At 34.9% G+C, this 18,217-nt stretch overlaps 2 protein-coding genes across 4 annotated transcripts in view; both read right to left on the reverse strand.

Annotated features, from left to right (window-relative positions):
• Positions 1 to 2,570, reverse strand: part of LOC107655672 (F-box/WD repeat-containing protein 11-like) — a 44,019-nt gene extending 41,449 nt beyond the window's left edge. For both annotated transcript variants that reach the window (XM_016443241.1, XM_016443240.1), the window contains exon 1: positions 2,429 to 2,570. In XM_016443241.1, the coding sequence (XP_016298727.1) occupies positions 2,429 to 2,500 (72 nt within the window). In that variant the 5' untranslated portion in view covers positions 2,501 to 2,570. The remainder of the gene's footprint in view (positions 1 to 2,428) is intronic.
• A 795-nt stretch (positions 2,571 to 3,365) lies between these two features.
• Positions 3,366 to 16,668, reverse strand: LOC107655673 (eukaryotic peptide chain release factor subunit 1-like). 2 transcript variants are annotated; one of them, XM_016443242.1, is made up of 11 exons: positions 16,495 to 16,668; positions 16,091 to 16,184; positions 13,163 to 13,338; positions 10,092 to 10,231; positions 9,862 to 10,000; positions 9,172 to 9,362; positions 8,823 to 8,952; positions 6,172 to 6,345; positions 5,528 to 5,592; positions 4,048 to 4,195; positions 3,366 to 3,927 (listed from the first exon to the last, which is right to left on the reverse strand). In XM_016443242.1, exons 2-11 carry the CDS (start codon positions 16,174 to 16,176, stop codon positions 3,845 to 3,847), a joined length of 1,332 nt encoding a protein of 443 aa, XP_016298728.1. In that variant the 5' UTR covers positions 16,177 to 16,184; positions 16,495 to 16,668; the 3' UTR covers positions 3,366 to 3,844. The 2 variants fall into 2 exon arrangements, with proteins under 2 accessions (XP_016298728.1, XP_016298729.1); XM_016443243.1 differs by lacking the exon at positions 16,495 to 16,668 and adding an exon at positions 16,266 to 16,333 and having other exon boundaries at positions 16,091 to 16,203.
• Positions 16,669 to 18,217: the final 1,549 nt, after the last annotated feature.

An 18,217-nucleotide genomic window follows, 5' to 3' on the forward strand; every position in this document is an offset into this window, starting at 1 on the left:
TACTCAAACATTGAGCTAGTTTGATAAAATTGTTTTTTTAAACCTTAAATTTAAAGATGGCAAACTATTTATTTTTTTAAAAATTCATTATTTTAAAATTAGTTATATTATGATTCTTTTTTAATTAATTAAATATTAAATCATTAATATATTATTTGTAATGTACTTTGATCCATTTATCAGCATATACATACATAATATAAAATTAAATAATTTATGACAATAAATAAATATATACATATATATATATATACACACACACACACACACACACACACACACACAAATTTATTCAAACACTGAGCTAATTTGATATGTTATTAAAACCTTAAAAGGGAAAGTGCACCTAAAAATGAAAATTCTGTCATAATTTACTCACCTTCAAGTCATTCCAAACATGTATGCGTTTCTTTGTTGAACACAAAAGAAGACATTTCGGTAACCAAACAGCTGCTGGTCCCCACTGACTTCCATAGTATGGGAAAAAAATGTGGGCCAGAAACTCTTCAGTTACCCACATTCTTCAAAATATCTTATTTTGTGTTGTTTAGAACAAAGCGGAGTATAAATTATGAATTTTCATTTTTGTGTAAAATATCCCTTTACACTGTAAGACATGTTGGCCATTTCATGTTTTACTATTTTACTAGACCTCACACTAATAATAACCATTCATAGATCTGCCTCCAAAACTCCAAATCCCATTCAAAACAAACCAGGCACTGTGTCTCCAGGCAGCTGGCCTTTAACAGAGAGGCTGTTGTTAAACTCAACCTAACATGGCCCCAGATGAAGACTAGCATAATCATGACAGATCTAGAGAGACTGAACTAGCTGTTCAGTGGTTACACCCTCTTGTGCATAGTTTACACTGAGATTCAACTATGCATGACCTATCAGGGGACAGATGTGTAGAAATAATAGTGCACGTGACAGTTTAGTAAATGTGAATAGCATAAACATTACTAATTAGTCATTTATTAGATGTTTTTATGCAAAGTGGACAATGTCATACGCATTAATAGACTTTGTAACACACGATGCTTATAGACAGCACATTATAACTACATATAGAGTATAACCTATAATAATAAACACAAAGACTGTGATAAATGAAGCACATAGACTGTATGTGACATATAGATTGCATGTACATACATTGTGTGAAGCACATATAGACTGTGCAATATGTGAAGCATAGACTGGATGAAATGTATGAAAAGTAAATATATTTTGCATCAGATTTATAAAGCACATATAGATTGTTTAATAAATTAAGCTCATACAGACAAAATGTTATAGGAGGCGCTTATAGACTGTTTACATATGTTCATACAGACACTGTGAAATATTAAGCACAAATAGATTGTTTAATATATGAAGCGCATATAGATTGTTTTATATATGAAGCTTGTATAGATAATTTAATATATGAAGCACATATAGATTCGATGTGATTTATGAAGCACATACAAATTGTTTAATAATGAAGTGCGCACGGATTGTTTAATATATGAAGCTCATATAAACTACATGCGTTATGAGGCACATATACATTATTTAATATATGAAACTCGTGTGATAAATGAAGCTCAAGAGTATAGCGAATACAGGCAATGTGATATAGCCTATCAAACGCGTATACACTGTTTAATGTATGAATCACATATATTAGTAGCTATATGAAGTGAATATAAACTGTGATATATCAAACGCGTATAGATTATTTAATATATGAATCACACACATATACAGCGCATGTACTATATACAACACATGAAGTGCATGTGTATGTGATATCCAGTGTTGGGGGTAAGGCATTACAAGTAACGCGAGTTATGTAATCGGATTACTTTTTTCAAGTAACTAGTAAAGTAACGCATTACTTTTTAATTTACAAGAGAATATCTGAGTTAATTTTTCAAATAAGTAACGCAAGTTACTTTTTTTCCCAATTTCTTGATTGACAGCTCTGGTGTTGCCATGGTGACAGAAATCAGAAGATGTTACTGTAGTTCGAAAACTGGTGATATCTGAATCACAAACAGACTGTATACACCAGGTCAAGCGCATATGTGTATGATATGTAAAGTGCACAACCACTGTGATACACGACGCGCGCTGTGGCGCAGCGGTGCCGCAATGACCGCTCCGCTTCGATCCTCCAGCGAACACAAACCTCGACATTCATACGCGACACACTCGTCAAACCATGAGCGAAAAGTCGGTTTAATGACAAAACTTGAATCAATCCTTACAGCGCAACATGATAACAGCCGATTGTTTTGTATCGATTCGGGCCGCCGCTGTGTTTTTGTCCTCCTCCTTTTCTAGCCCGCGTTATACTGCGTTACAACAATTATAAACATCCGCACCAGCGCGAGCATCACATATTCAGACCGTGTCGTGTATGTTGTTCCGCACGCACCATCAGCTCCAGAGTTTTGTCCTCCATGTCCGGATCCATATTATTGTTGTTCTTCTGGTTGAACCCATCCATGAAAATGGAAACCCGTCCGTGAACCCGAGCGAAGAGAGAAACAACAAACGCCTACAAAACATGGAGCCACACCGACATTACAGCAGAATAAGAGTCCTAGGCCACAGTGGCACTCACAGTCCAGCTGTATTAAATTAGTTACAACGCTGATTCATTGATTGGATAATATTTATAAAATATTTTAATTTACTTTCCATTAAAAAAAATAAAAAAAGCGAAAGAGAAATGCAAACACTGGGAAATAGGATTAGATATGGTATATATATATATATATATATATATGCACACACAGTGGGTACGGAAAGTATTCAGACCCCCTTAAATTGTTCACTCTACACTAAATTTATAATGTGAAAAATACTATAAATATGAAAAATATTATGGATTTTGAAAATTGGAAAAATTATCTTCCATTACAATATATTTTTAAGATTTAATAATCACTATAGTAATGTTAGATGTATTATTTAATCAAATTTGATTGACAATACTTTTATTTCTTTAAGTAAAATGATTTATTTTTTATATGAAATATTTTTATTAATTTATTTTTAGAATTTTTCTCTAAACATTTCCAGACACCGGACATTTTGATTTCAAAAGCCTTATAGAAACCTGTACATTGATTTAAAATGTTGACTAATAATATTAATTATATTTCTTAACTGGTGTAATAAAAAGAATGAGGAACAAAGTTTTTGCAGTACTGTTCATGTAGTACGATACAGCAAAATAATTATTCTGTGTCTAAAAATGCTCAAATGTAAAAATCTAGAATCACAAAATAAGATTTCAAATATGAACGGCACATTTTTGGGGAATAAACAGAGCACACATCAGTAAAACACCAATTGAAGGCAGCAGGTTTTAGCATATTCAAATTTATTTTATTTTCCCCCTATTCGTTACAGAAACCCATGTAAAAAATACCACACTGTCATAAAATACAGCAGCAGCAATTGCCAATTAAAAAAAAAATAATTAAGAGAACTAAAGGAAGAGAACTAGTGGTGGATTTATGGTGGAAAAAGTAGGGAGAAGAAAAACAGGGAACAGAGGATAAAAAGAAAAATAAACTTATTTCAAAACAATCTGAAGGTTCCAGCGACTTTAATTCAAACAGAGGAAGAGAATAAACAAATGAGTCCTGTCCAATCAGAACGCTCTACAGGCAGGGCTGTTTAATTATTCATGAACGGCTCTATCCTTCATTTGACTGACAAAGGACACACTTCTCAAACTGTTTTTTTTTTTTTCTTTTTTTGGTGAGAAAGAACCATTTTTTTTTTCATTCCATAATTCCTCAAATCTTCATTGATTTCTCTCTAGCTCATTCTCGACTACCTAGTAGTCATCCAAATCAAAAAACTCCTCATCTTCTTCCTGGTAATCCAACCCCTGGAAATCCACCCGGTACCGCAAAATACCTAATAGAGAGACACATTTTAGTAAAAAAAAAATGAAATAAAATAACAATAATAAGATTGTATATCAACATTTGCATCATTTTTCGTTTATAAACAAATCTAGATTCAGCGTCTGCTCACCTCCGATTCCTCCGAAACCCTTGACGAACTGCGATCCCTCTTGACTTTTATCCGTCACGATCTCCAGAGTCGCTCCAAACTTCTTATAGCTGTTGGCGAACCACTCCAGCAGCGGCATGCACTCGATGAGCTCGTGTTCCTGACCCGTCTGACCCGCACAACAACACAACAAACACACAATCAAACATTACACCTGTCAGAAATGACCAGGGCTGTCAACTGTGTAAAAGTGTTATGATAATGAACTGCATGGTGTGCATATAATTCATATGAACCGCAAATTACTGTATATCTTCATTTGAGGACTTTTCTTTACAAATGTAAAAAGATGAACACACTCACACATACATACATACATACATACATATATATATATGATCATAGAAATGATTGAAATACTAACTTTTAATCTCAGGGGGACTGAGATTAATATTAATATTTTTCATATTAATATATATGCCATTTTCAATAAAAAAAAAAATAGAAATTCCCTTTTATCTTCAACTCAATTCAACATCTCAGTTTTATTTATAACACATTTAAAAACTACAAAGTTCACCAAAATTCTTCACAAGTAGAATTTACAAAATGTAAAAAAAAGTAACAAAGACTCAATCCGGCTATCCTAACCAAATCTGCACATGTAATAGAAAAGCCAAATCTGCCAGAAAAAAAAAACATTGAGAACTAGGGATGCACCGATACCACTTTTTTCCAGTACTCGCCCGATACCGATACTTTTAGTTTTGGTACTTGCCGATACCGAGTACCGACACAGTTTAGTTTATTTAGCTATCCTCACTTTACATAAATCAACTATTGTGTCCTACACCCACTAGTAAAAAAAAAATATAAAAAATTATATCTGGTCTCTGAATAATTTTTGGTTTGACTGTATATCCTTCTGTTATTTTCACACTTAATTATGCCCATTAAAATGTATTTTACAAGTTTTTGTTACTTTCACAGACGTTAATACTGAATGTTTTATATTCATTGTATACATATACTTCGTAGACATCTTTAATCTCTAATAACTCCATTCTTCTGTCTGTTGTCGGTGTTTCTTTGTCTGAATATGGCACTTATCACATGCTGTGTGGTATCGGCGTTTGGTATCGGGGCATTTTAACGAGTATGAGTACGAGTACAGGAGCTCAGTATCGGCCCGATACCATATCGGTATCGGTGCATCCCTATTGAGAACTAAAAAGAACTAATAATAACATATTGAAAATGAATAAGAACTAAAACTGTAATATATAAAATATATATATATAAAAATATTTTACAAAAATCTAAATAGTAATAATAAAAATGCCAAAAGCAACACAATTACTAAAAATGTAACTGTTTTAGTCAAAAAGTGAAAACTAAAAATATGAAAATAAAAGCCAATTTAAAATATGAATAAAACTATAAAAATTTAACTGGACAAACAGACAACTTTTGACACAGATACACATACACACACACACACCTCTTTGTCTATGAAGTGCGACTTGTCCTTCTCTTGTTCTGGGGTCAAATAAAGGACTTTCTCATCTGAAACACACAGCAGTAAGGAGACATTACAGAAGCACTCTAATCTCTTACTATCCGTTGAAGCAACATCCTGCAGTAAAAAAAGAAACACTGTGAATGTTTACACTGAACACATTGACACACAGCACTTGAAGGCACAAGAGGCTGTACTGAATAGAGAATATAATCACATATATAGCTGTTACTATATTGTCACTGGAACACAGGATTGACCAATCAGAAGACAGGAATGGTCCATATTATAATTTCTGATGTGATTTAATTAGATTTAATTATTTCAAATAAGACCGGACGTGTCCATATTATAATTTATGATGTGATTTAATTTGAAGTATTTAAGTATTCATTTAAATTTCAAATTCAAATTTGAAATAAGAACGGATGTGTCCATATTATATTTTCTGGCATGATTTAAAATGTGAAGCTTGAAATAGGAGTAGTTTCTATTATAATCCAGGAATAATCATTTCTGATGTGATTTAATTATTTGAAATGCACTGTAAGTAGGTACCGGCACGTGAAAATATCTTGAATCTGAGACTTGTTGTTAATAAACATGTCCCGTGTGTGTCTCTTTACCGTTCTCCGAGCCGTTGACCTCCGCGCCGTGCAATCTCAGGATGTATCTCATCGTCTCCAAGTTTTCATAGACGATGAGAATTTCAGCGGCTCCCATTTCCAGCGCCTTCAGTGTGTCGTCCACACCGAAACAATACTTCCCTGTGTCCTGACTGATCTCATCGAAGTATCGCCCTGAGACACAGAACACCGCTATTAATGCTTTCAACTCCGTTTAGGTTAGCAGACTAGTGAAACATTTGATTTAGTTTCTCATGTGTGACAACCTAAATTGGCTTTTAGAATTTCTAAAGAAAACAGAGTATCTGGAGAATTTGTAAAGTCAATTTTAAGGCTTTTTAGGACGAATACAATCTCAAAATAAATTATGTAGCTCAGAATTTTTTTGTTTTTATTTATTTATTTATTTTACACATTCAACTGACAGGGTAACAGCAAATTTACAATATGATCAAAATCTAAGATGTGAAATATTACAGTATTACAATTGAATATAAGTGCTCTCTATGTAAATATAGTGTAAAGTGTAATTTATTCCCTGTGAACAGAGCTGAATGTTCAGCATCATTACTCCAGTCTTCAGTGTCACATGATCCTTCAGAAATCATTCTAATATGCTGTATTTTTAATCAAATAAATGTAGCCTTGGTGAGCAGAAGCCACTTCTTTTGACTAGTAGCGTGCATACAGTATGTACTGAATTGTGTATCAATACATACAAATTAGGGGTCAATCGATATTGGATTTTGTTAATACAAAATTTTTTTTAAAAATATGCAATAAAAAGATTATTGTTTTATGGGTATTATTAAATTCCAATTGTAACCATAAAAGGACATAATACATAATGCAGGACTTTTAATTATAAACAAGCACACTGGGACTCTTATTTTGAAATTTCTATGTTCTACTACTTCCAGCTGATAAAATATGCACTCTTACAACCATCTACAACATATTACAATATAAACACATAACTCATTAACAGTAAATCATAATCGATCACTTGATTGAAAGTTTTGACTTTGAATGTAGTGATCACATAATTATATTAGGTCGTACCATGAATCCTGCTTTTCGCCCCATCAAGCTCTCGCTGGATCCGCTCCTCTGCTATCAACGAGAGGAACGTCTGTACTTCCTCAACAGACAACGAAACAGCTACTTTTTGGTTGTTAAAAAAATGTGTGCTCGTTCAAAACAGTTGCGTTCGATCCTTCACTGGCTGTGCTGATTTAAATCTAGCGGTTCTGTTGTGTCTCTGTGTCATAAGCTCAGTGACGCAGGTAGTGACGATTCTCTCTGGCCAATCCGTGATCAGCAGAGTTTACACGTCATGTTTTGGTAACGGTACCGAGGTGGTACTGAAAAAGGTACCAGGTACCAGGTACTGTACCCAGTGGAAAACCCCCCAAAAGTGAACCGTACCGTGCCGTACCATGCAGTGGAAAAGCGCCATTTGATTCTCGCTGTAGTATTGTTGCCGTTGCCATGTCGTGGAGATGCTGTGTGTTTCGTTGTGAAAGCGAATCTACTTTGTTTGGCCTTCCAAAAGAGGGCACAACTAGAAATCAATGGATAAGTAATGGATAATAATGTTCCAGAACATTTCAAACCAAATATTCGTGTGTGTGCAACGCATTTAACGGAGGACTGTTTCCTGAACCTACAATTCCGGCTGTTCTGACTCACAACCTGTAAGTATGTTTTCATATTTAAAGAATTTGCCACTGATGATTCAAACGCGAGTTTTGAGCAGTGTAGAGTAGCGCTTGTTGTTTGTCGTTTCTCCGATCACAAATGCAGACAAATGGTTTTATGATTACATGGCGCGATACGCAACGCAATGCGTAAAAACACAGTATAAGTCATTATAATCCGTAATTATGTCCCCACTGGATGCAACAAATGCCTCGTTTATAATGGGTTTTAATGTTTTTGTCTCGTCGCACCGGGACACAGCATCACAGTATGGTAAGGGGCGTAACATTTCTGTCACACGCTTGAGGTATTCGGCCAATCACTACGCACTGGATGAGCTGGCCAATCAGAGCACACCTCGCTTTTCAGACTGATGAGCTTTGTAAAAATCTACGCGTTTCAGAAAGGCGGGGCATAGAGGAGCAACAATAATGTACAGTATGTGGAAAATAATGTGTTTTTTGAACCTTAAACCGCATAAACACATTTCATTACACCAACTACACAAAATAATGTTCTTTTTAGCAACGTCATATGACCCTTTAAGACTTTTTTTTAATAGTATTTAAAGGCATAGTTCACCCAAAAATAGAATGTTGGTAACCAAACAATTGACTTCCATTGTATGGAAAAAAAAATACTATGGAAGTCAATGGGAACCAGAAACAAAATGGAAACCAAAAATCTTCTTTAGTGCTCAACAGTAGAAAGAAACTTGGCTCGAGGGTGAGTAAATGATGAAAGAATTTTCATTTTGGGGTGAACTATCCCTTTAAGATATTAAATTTGATGAAATTTGAATTTTTTCGGGGGTTTGCACAAGCAAAACTTGTGTTGCTAAATGGTTGTTTGGTTATAGAATGATTTCTGAATGCAGAATTAGACTGTGCTCTTGTTAGAGATGCATATGATACAGAATTGTATCTTTGTGAGAATTAACATTTATTTACCTATTAATTTTTTCTCCTGTATGAATTTGACGTTGGACAGGACCTCAGTGGACAGTTCGATGGCCTGATTGAAGCCATTTTCTCCTCCGTAAGAGATGTCGACCAGCTTCAACACTTTCACCTGTAACCTCTGCAACCAATCAGAGACAACAAACTGATGTTAGAAAGTCAGACTTCAGCCAGTCACAAAGAAACTGCAATTCAGTCACTTCCAATGATAGACCATGTACAGAACAAAATAATTTTCTTAATATTTCTACATATTTCTCTTAACAATGACTTTATAGAAAGTGAATTCAACTAATCAGAGACCAACAACAACTACCAACCAATCCACTTTCTTTCTTACCGGGTCGAACATGTCTGATTGGCTGAGCTCTGTTTTGAAATCTGCAGATCCAGCCAGCACCAGTCCGGCCACGTTGACTTTATCGTTGGATATGAAGAGCTGCACGGCTGTCTCTGCCACCTTCCTCACATAATTATGTCTCTTCTCCATCCGTAACCGAGCGAAACGCAGCGCGGACTGACCTCCTCTTCCTGAGAGAGAAAATCATTATATGTTTATGCATTTAATTATATAAAATAACATTAATAAAAGAAAAGACCAGAAAAAAAAAAACTGAGTGAAGATGACACTGAATTTTATTTTAGCCTTATTGTCCAATAACAATTTCAATAATTATGCATTTATTCTAAAATTAAAAGGGTAATAATTAGAAAGATAGACAGATTTAAAATGTTTATGCAAGAAGTAAAATACAGTCTCATCTAGTTTAAAATAATCAAAATAAAATAAATTTTAAAATAAATTAAGGCAGTCTTCTTGCTGTTTTTTTCCTTGACGCATTCATAATCATTACTTCTGCCGGTGTGCTGGGGCAAGTTTTATGCATGCGCTTGAGCGCTGATAGGCAATTAAAGGCTCATTATTATGAATTATATGGTTTATTAATATAAACTTACGATTAATTGCTAAAAATTAACGACTACTAGTTGACTAGAAAAATCTTTCGTCGAGGGCAGCCCTAGTGATTACCGTGTTTTTTGGGCAGGTCCACAGTGAATTTGTGCAGCACTTCTCTGTTGTTTCCCTGTAGAGTCCCGAACAGAGCTCCACTACCATCAATGACTATGAATCCAAACTTACTGTCGTCTGACAATAACGCCGTCAGAGCCTAGATAAAGACAGACGATTATACAGCATCTCAAGTATATAAGGAGCTTTATGAAACAATGAAGCAGGTTTGATTTGGACGGTGATTTTACCTCCGTGTGGAACTTGTTATCACAGAGGTACAGAGAGGTGTTGATGGGTTTGAATGGCTCAAAGTCGATGTTGACTTTCTTCTCTTTGCCTTCTTCTGTCACTATGGTGCCGCAGTAAACCACCAGACCGTTATGGGGCACTGCAAATACACACCAAACACACCAAAACCATCAATACCGGAGGAAAATCCAGCCGTATGTTTGCTACAGTCTGACAATGAACTATAAGTGTGTGGACTCTGGATGTGAACAAACTTAATATTTGAGTAAAAATTAAACATCAACATGAAATGATGTGCAAAATCCATTTAACTGCTGTATCATGACACATTTCCGGGTAAAAATTAATATTTAACGCAATAAAAGTAAGTGAAGGACATGAATTGATCAAATCTTACTCAAATCTATCATTTTTTGTTATTACTGCTGTAGGATTTTTATTATACATTAACTGACATTAAACTATTGTGTTAATTACTAGCAATAGTGATGCACAAAGTGTTTATTTATTTATTTAAACCAAACAAACTGATCATTAATAATCAACTAATTAATCAAATGTTTTAATCGCCACTCAAATAAAAACTTAAATTGTACATAAGGCAGTTTTATCAACTTTTTAATGACATAGTTATTATTTTACTCCAATTCATTGCTGAAATATAAACATTTAAAAGGTGGCTGTAATAAAAAATAAATAAATTCATGACAGATTTATTCAATCATACTTAAATACTGAAAACAACAGGTTAAGTAAAGACATAATGAGTATGTAATATAGTGTATATATTTGCACCATTCTGGCCAATGATTTCTGAAATGATTTTCAGAAATTGTTTTGGCCAAAACTAGGGTTGGGCGATATGGGCCAAAAAATTATCACGATAAAATTTTTCATATCAGTCGATATCGATAATAAATTTCAAATCTTTATTTCTTTCAAGTTTAAATGCAGATTTTTGCTCCTAAGTGAAAGTTGTAGAAATCAGACTGTTAATAGTGGTTTTAAACTTCTCTTTATGGTCAGAACATGACAAACACTTCACGCTTTTGAATTCTTTACACTTTTCCAGTCATTCTTCCTTAACAAAATAAATATCATTATAGAAAAATTAATTTCTTACTATCTGCATGTTCTATTGAGTGATATTGTTTCAAATCATGAAACAGGTTTGTGTTCCTGACGTTGATGATGCATATCTTCAGCACAGTTTGCAGTGCAGGCTGCAATATTAATAATATTATATTTTTTGTCTCTTAGAAATGCACATTTGACAGTAGCTTGAGTTAGGATGCAGATGTAAATGTATGTTCATTATCAAAAACAGCAACATTTGTAAAAATTGTAACAACCTCATTTTTATATGGTGAAATTTAATCATCCTGACTGAGTTTTATTAAAATTAACCATTGGTCTTCCATAGTACCGTATTTTTAGATCATGATAATTACAGTTAAAACTACACATATAGCACCTCAATACCATGGTAAAAATTGAACTATGTAACTATGGTTTCTAGGTATTTGTATAAAAAAAACATTTAGTATAAATGCACAAATGCTATAGTATAATCACAAAAGATACTGTAATTAATCATATTCCATTAATATATAATACATGTCTAAATTAACAATATAATAAAATTCAATATAAATATCCCTCATTTCTGACACAATACCATGGTGCAGTCAGTGTTACTACAGTAAATCCATGGTAAATGAAGGCAATTTGTAGATTTAAAGTCTTCTGACTGTCTCGTTGCTCACAGTGTTTCTGCTGTTTGTCAGCGCTGTTTCATCTGGCTCTAAACTAGTTTAAATCACAGAGTCATCTGTGTTCTTCTCTGAATTCAAGCACTTCACACTGGATCTCACAGCGCTCTTTAGTGTCGTGTGACAGACTCATCAGCGAGTAAAAGCATCTGCTCAAGTGAGCTCGCACTGCGCTGCCGTTTGACTCCGAGTCGAGCGGATAAACAGTCCGTGTTGCGTGCTTCAACTGAGTAGTGCTGATTCCTTCCGCTTTTGGCGGAAACATTATAATAAACATTATATCGACCATTTATCGAACTCTTCATATCGTTTTATCAAGGAAAAATTATATTGCGATAATTATCGTTAGCGTTTTATCGCCCAGCCCTAGCCAACACCCAAAATTCATTTTGTGGCCGAAAATGTTTTGATTACTGGAATATCAGGGCATCATTAATTGGCGAGATTGCATGCATGACCTACAACAGAATAGATAATTGTCCATTGGTTACTGTGAATTTTCCGTCTATGTGCCACAGGAGACGTCAGCCAATAAGGTAAAATAAGCTACATTTTAAATACACAAACTTAAGCACAAATGGACTGTGCACAATAAGATCAGGATATACATTTAGAAAGTACAAAAATGTATTTTTTGAGGGCCATGGTGACTTTATATCCTATGATCATAACATTATTGTCATTCCAGCTAGCAAAAACTAACAATTTCCCATCACAAATATGTTGAGTATGCATTTAGCCCTTATTTTATTCTTCTTAGAAACACAATGCTAGGGCCTTTGGCTTTCATAAATCTGTTCTCATATGATCAAATAAATTGACTCAGCGATGTGAGTGGTCAGAAAAACACAGGCTTTTGTCTTAAATGGCCTTCTTAGAAATGCAGGTTAGGGGTGTGCGATATCACGATTTTTGATCGTGGACGATTAAAATGTCTCCACGATCTGCTTTTGAAGATATTATGTGTGTTTGTAATGTGTATCTTTGTTCTTATTTTTAATAACAAAGATAAAATAATGACAGTGATTTTTTTTATCTTCGTCCACTTTGGCCTAAATGTCTGCCATTGTTTTTTTTATTTTATATTTTGTTACCCTGTAAGGCTTTGTTTTTAAAATAGGGAAATTAGTTTGTTTGTACTGCTCAGACAACTTGCAAAATAGTAAAACCAACAATGACCAATAATCGTGATAAAATCGTGATTTTCCTGAAAAAAAAAAAAAACGTGATATGATATTTTTGCCATATCACCCACCCCTAATGTAGGTATGTTTGGTTGTGGAGATAAAGAGACACACCTTTGTTATAGAGTTTGAGTCTCTGCTGGACTGAAGTAATAGCACCCAGCACTGACAGCCGGTTCACTCGACTCTTGATGTTTGATGCGGTACCGAACTCATCCGCCAACATCTTGGCCACTCTGGAGATCTGATCTTTAGGAGGAATGATGAGCGAGATCATGCTGGTCCCGTTACTGACAAAGAGAGAAACAAACGACAGCGTTATTCATATATATTTATGCATTTGGCAGACGCTTTTATTCAAAGCGACTTACATTGCATTCAAAGTACACATTCTATCAGCACATCATTCCCAGGGAATCAAACCCATGAACATGACCATTGCTAGTGACATTATCTACTGGTTGAAATACAGGAACTGATATTCAGCTCGACAAAACTATCAAACTGACAAATTACTGTCAATCAAACAAATGACAGAGAGAAAAATGTCCAAAATTAAGCTAGCATTTATACATGCTACCTATGAAGAATCCTTTTAAGGTAGCATCCTAACTCAAAAGGTGACTGATCTGGAACGCTACATAGTCAGCAATAGTTTTAATATGCATAGCTACACATATCACACAGAAATACCAGTATTGCTTTTTAATCAATACTTTTCTGTATTAAGTGCTTTATAACTTCGATAGTGTAGACAATTTTTACTGCTAGTAAATTTCACAAATAATAACAAAGAATTGACAAGTATCATAAACATACAATATTTAAGTACAAATGAAAAGTCAACATTAAATTGGCATTTGCAAACAATTTTACTTCTGTAATGTGACATTTCCCAGGGTGAAACTATTTTCTATGAGATAAAAGGACATGAACTGACCAGATCTTTCAAAATCTTTTATTATTTACCATTACTTGAGTTTTTACTTACTACTTTTCTGTATTAACAAGCCGGGGAACAAAATGGTGAAGAAATCATTTTCATTCAGAAATTGGTAGTAAATTTCACAAATAATTGGGTCAAGACAAGATGTCCCATTTTGGTGTCTGTCTGCATCAAATTAAATTTACAAAAGTGATTTTATATACAAAGAAAGCATATCAAATGCTAGTAAAGTGTCGACTTTAATGTTTCAAATAAATGTTGTGATATGGTAAAATGTGGGTGAAATAATGTTCCAGCGTCATTCAGCCACTAGGCAAAACCTACTGATTTGAAAGATAGTGGCAAAGATTGGTAAAGATTTTAAATGACAACTGATTAGTATTTTAAGGCTGCACTTTGATCCTTAAATAGAGATTTTTAATGTCGTCTAATGATTCTTGTCCTAAATATACCTGACTAATTTTTTGTTATATGACACTGAATGACATTTTAGTGGGTGCCTTCTGTGAATCATGGTAAAAATGTATGATAGTCATTATTTTTTGTAAAATTAAACTTTTGTTTTGGTGCTTTTTGTCCTTGACCCAATTACAAAGAACCAGCAAATAACAAACATATTGAATTAAAGGGTGAAACTGTTAAGTAAAAAGACTGAAATGGTATTTTCTTTTATAATATACTCCAATAATCTTTGTTTTATTTACAACTTTGAAAAATAAGTTTGTTTGCCATCTTGGATAGATTTTTCCATCACAGTGCATTCTGGGATTGCCTTCTCTATACGTTATGGATCAACTATCACACATATGATCCCTTATAATGGTGCCTAGATGGGTAGCTCACTACTTATTAGAACAGAGTCAGAGAGTCACATAGAGGTCAAAGGCCTCAGTATTGTCAGCGGATGAAAGTGGCATTTCTAGAGTTCTCTTACACAAACCACTGCTAAAACAGAGACTGACTTCAAACGCTGGGTTTACACCGTCCACACTGAGCTGTGAGGAGTTAACAGGGTCATGCTGGTGCCAAAACACAGAGACAGACCAACACGCTCTGGTTTATTTACACACACACACACACGTGGCATGAAGGTCAGCGGCATGCAAGCATGAAAACAAAGAGTTTCAGTTTCTGATGAGGGATTCGACTCGACTTTATGTGTATGTGAGCATTAATTATTCTTATCATGTGCACACACACAGAAGTTACCCTTGAATGAAGGTCTGTTTTGTTGTGACGCTCAACATAACTTGTCATAACCTGTCAGAATGAAAGCACAAATGTCATGACGATGACGCATTTAAACACTCTGTAACACACACAGTGGTTCTTCTTCAAACAGACCCATGTACACAAGCTTTACGGATCCACAATCTCCATCCAGCAAAGCATTTCCTTCCTCTCCAACTATCTGTTTCAAGACCCACAACAAATTGACTGACAAAAGGTAGGTTGTAGGCTCAAATCCAGCAAAAGCTGATCATGAACAATCACAACTGTGTCCCTGACCAAGACTCTTATCTGAACCAACAATAAATGTACTGTTTAATGAGTGATTATAGTCATTATGAGGCATTTAACACACACAGAAGGTCTGAAGTGAAGTATCTTACACCATCATGAGAGCTGCCTGGCCCTGAGGCTGGAGTAACTTGTGCTAAGTGCTGTTTACCAAGGCAGGAATCACCACTACTATTGCTCATACTTAAACTGTAGGGATTAGGAAGAAAACCACATTAAATTTAACTGTGTGTGTGTGTGTGTGTGTGTGCGTGTATGTGTGCGTGTGTGTGTATGTGTGTATATCATCCTTCAGTTCTTCTGCTTAACATATGAATTACATGATATAAAAAATTGAATTTTAAAAAAATTGAATTTTTATAAATACATGTGTTGACGTGTAATAAATGAATTTTTGTGGGGTTTGAAACTTCAACTTTTCAGTTCCCAGTCCATGTGTCAACCACTAAACTAACACAACTTTAAAACACTTGAATGCAACGCAAATACACAGTAATTTCGTGTATCTTTCACACTCACACAAACACACACACACACAAACACAAACACACACAAACACACACAAACTCTCTCACCCTCTCGCCGCTTCCAAACTCTTGATGAGTTTCTTGATCTTCCAGATCTCCACGTTTCTGTCCGCCGCGCTCGGATCATCTGCCATCTTCAGTCCTACAACAGCGGAAATAAACTGTGGTTAAAACCGGGACCGACCTGACCCGAGTGCGCGTGCGTGCGTGTGTCCAAACTAGCGCCTGGTGATCGGTGACTTGACGCCCCTCTTCGCTCCCCAAGGCCGCACTAACAAAAAATACCATGGTATTACCCTAATTTCTGACACGTACCCCGGAGGTGTTATTGTATTGTTTGAAGTACCGTACAAATAGTATGGTACATGTCGAAATACACTAACAGTATACTGTAGTTCCTCTTTAAACCCCCATATAAACCTGTGCGGAACACATTTGTTCATTATAAATACCTGACTGTCTCTCTCCGGTCCGCCGGTTTCGGTCTGTCGGTCTCTTCCACCCGCGTCACGCCGCCGCCGGTTCCTGCGGATACACGCGGGGGGAGGAGCTTCAACGCGCGCTCACTTCCTAGTTACCTGCCTAGCAACCATCGGGCGCCACGTGAGTCCAGCGGGTTGTTCCTGAAGGGGCGCTCGACTGAACCGCATTCAAATCTCAGGATTCATTTAATGGAACAACAAATATTTCAAATATCAATTATATACTGACAATTCGTCAGCAGCAGGGTTGAATAAAGAAATCACACCTGAATAATGATACAAAGAAACTTTAATAGAATTGACAAAAATACAGTGGACAACATCCGGGCCGCGCTAAGCCCCGCCCACGTTATATTTTGCTTTCCATTCTAGCCGCTTATTCCTACAGTAGAAACCATAGATATGTATAAATATGTATAAATACATATCTGTAGAGATAGATATTTATACATATCTATGGTAGAAACAGCGTCAATGCGTCGTTTTGATTGGCTAAGAGTTGCGTCGGAAGCGGAAATAAGCATAATTTAACCCTGAAGGGGTGCATGGGAAATGTATTTTTATGTTGTTCAATATAAATTATAGGTCTAAATATCATGATACATAGCTATTGTATTTAATTTAAGGTACTTAAAAACGCTATTATCTAAATACGTGTCCAATAATAATAATAATAGTAGTAATAATATCAATAATAATAATAATAGCGTCGTTTCACAGTACTTTTGCCTTTCCTGGTAATTTTACAGATGTTACAGAGGTATTCACTAAATTAATAAATTATAGCATGCAATATATTCAAAATGGCGGTGATATGAGTGTAGCCTATTTATGTTCTAATCATGATTATATAAGTACAGATTATATAAGTATATATATATACTTAGGGAAACGTTGCTTTATGGCAATGCTGTACCACAATGGAAAATGGTCAATAAAGTAATTTCCTTTTCTATTTAAATGCAAATTTCTTTTATAAATTGATAGATTTATATACTCAGAACTCATGCAAACCAAAAATAAAAGTAAATCCCTACAATTTAATCTTCACTGAAAGCTAGCTCATCCTCACTCATCACATTGAAGAGTTAAAGGGGTCATATGATGCTTTTTTAAAGATCATTATTTTGTGTATTTGGTGTAACAGAATATGTTGACATGCTTTAATGTTCAAAAAACACATTATTTTTCAAATACTGTACATTATTGTAGGAAGGAAAACTTGAAATCGCATCATATGACCCCTTTAACTCTGCACTCTTCCTATTGGCCTTTCCGTAAAATATTGCTGTATTCATTTCCAGAAAAGAAACCAGAGATGTTTAGAAGTGAGGTTATTAGAGCAATTTCTGGAGCAGTTCAACAGGTGTCTTCTGTGTGAGGATGACAGTCGCAAAAAGAGTTCTGGACGGACATTCAGATGTCATGTGACTTAAAAACAGCACGTCGTTGTCTAAGGCCTGCCCTTTTAATTCCCATAGTGTAGTTTTTTTTTTTTCCAGAATAACAAATACATTTTTAGAAATAAATTTTTGCCATATGGTAACTCCGTAAAATAAAGGTATAAAGTAATAACTTGTTTTCAATTTTGAATGATGTATGGTGTGTCTCATTGTCACCAGCAGAGGGAGACATTGTCTCTCACAAGACACAACACTGTGATTCCACATTGTGACATATGTGAGAAATGCTT

The sequence above is a fragment of the Sinocyclocheilus anshuiensis genome, unplaced genomic scaffold (assembly GCF_001515605.1).
Source record: "Sinocyclocheilus anshuiensis isolate Anshui unplaced genomic scaffold, SAMN03320099.WGS_v1.1 scaffold1008, whole genome shotgun sequence".
Lineage (NCBI taxonomy): Eukaryota > Metazoa > Chordata > Actinopteri > Cypriniformes > Cyprinidae > Sinocyclocheilus > Sinocyclocheilus anshuiensis.

Coding starts and splice junctions, on each gene's coding strand:
- LOC107655673 (XM_016443242.1), bottom strand. CDS start 16,176: ATGGCAGATGATCCGAGCGCGGCGGACAGAAACGTGGAGATCTGGAAG. Junction 4,196..5,527: donor CGCACTTCATAGACAAAGAG/GTGTGTGTGTGT, acceptor TGTGCGGGTCAG/ACGGGTCAGGAACACGAGCT. Junction 3,928..4,047: donor GGGTTTCGGAGGAATCGGAG/GTGAGCAGACGC, acceptor TCTCTCTATTAG/GTATTTTGCGGTACCGGGTG.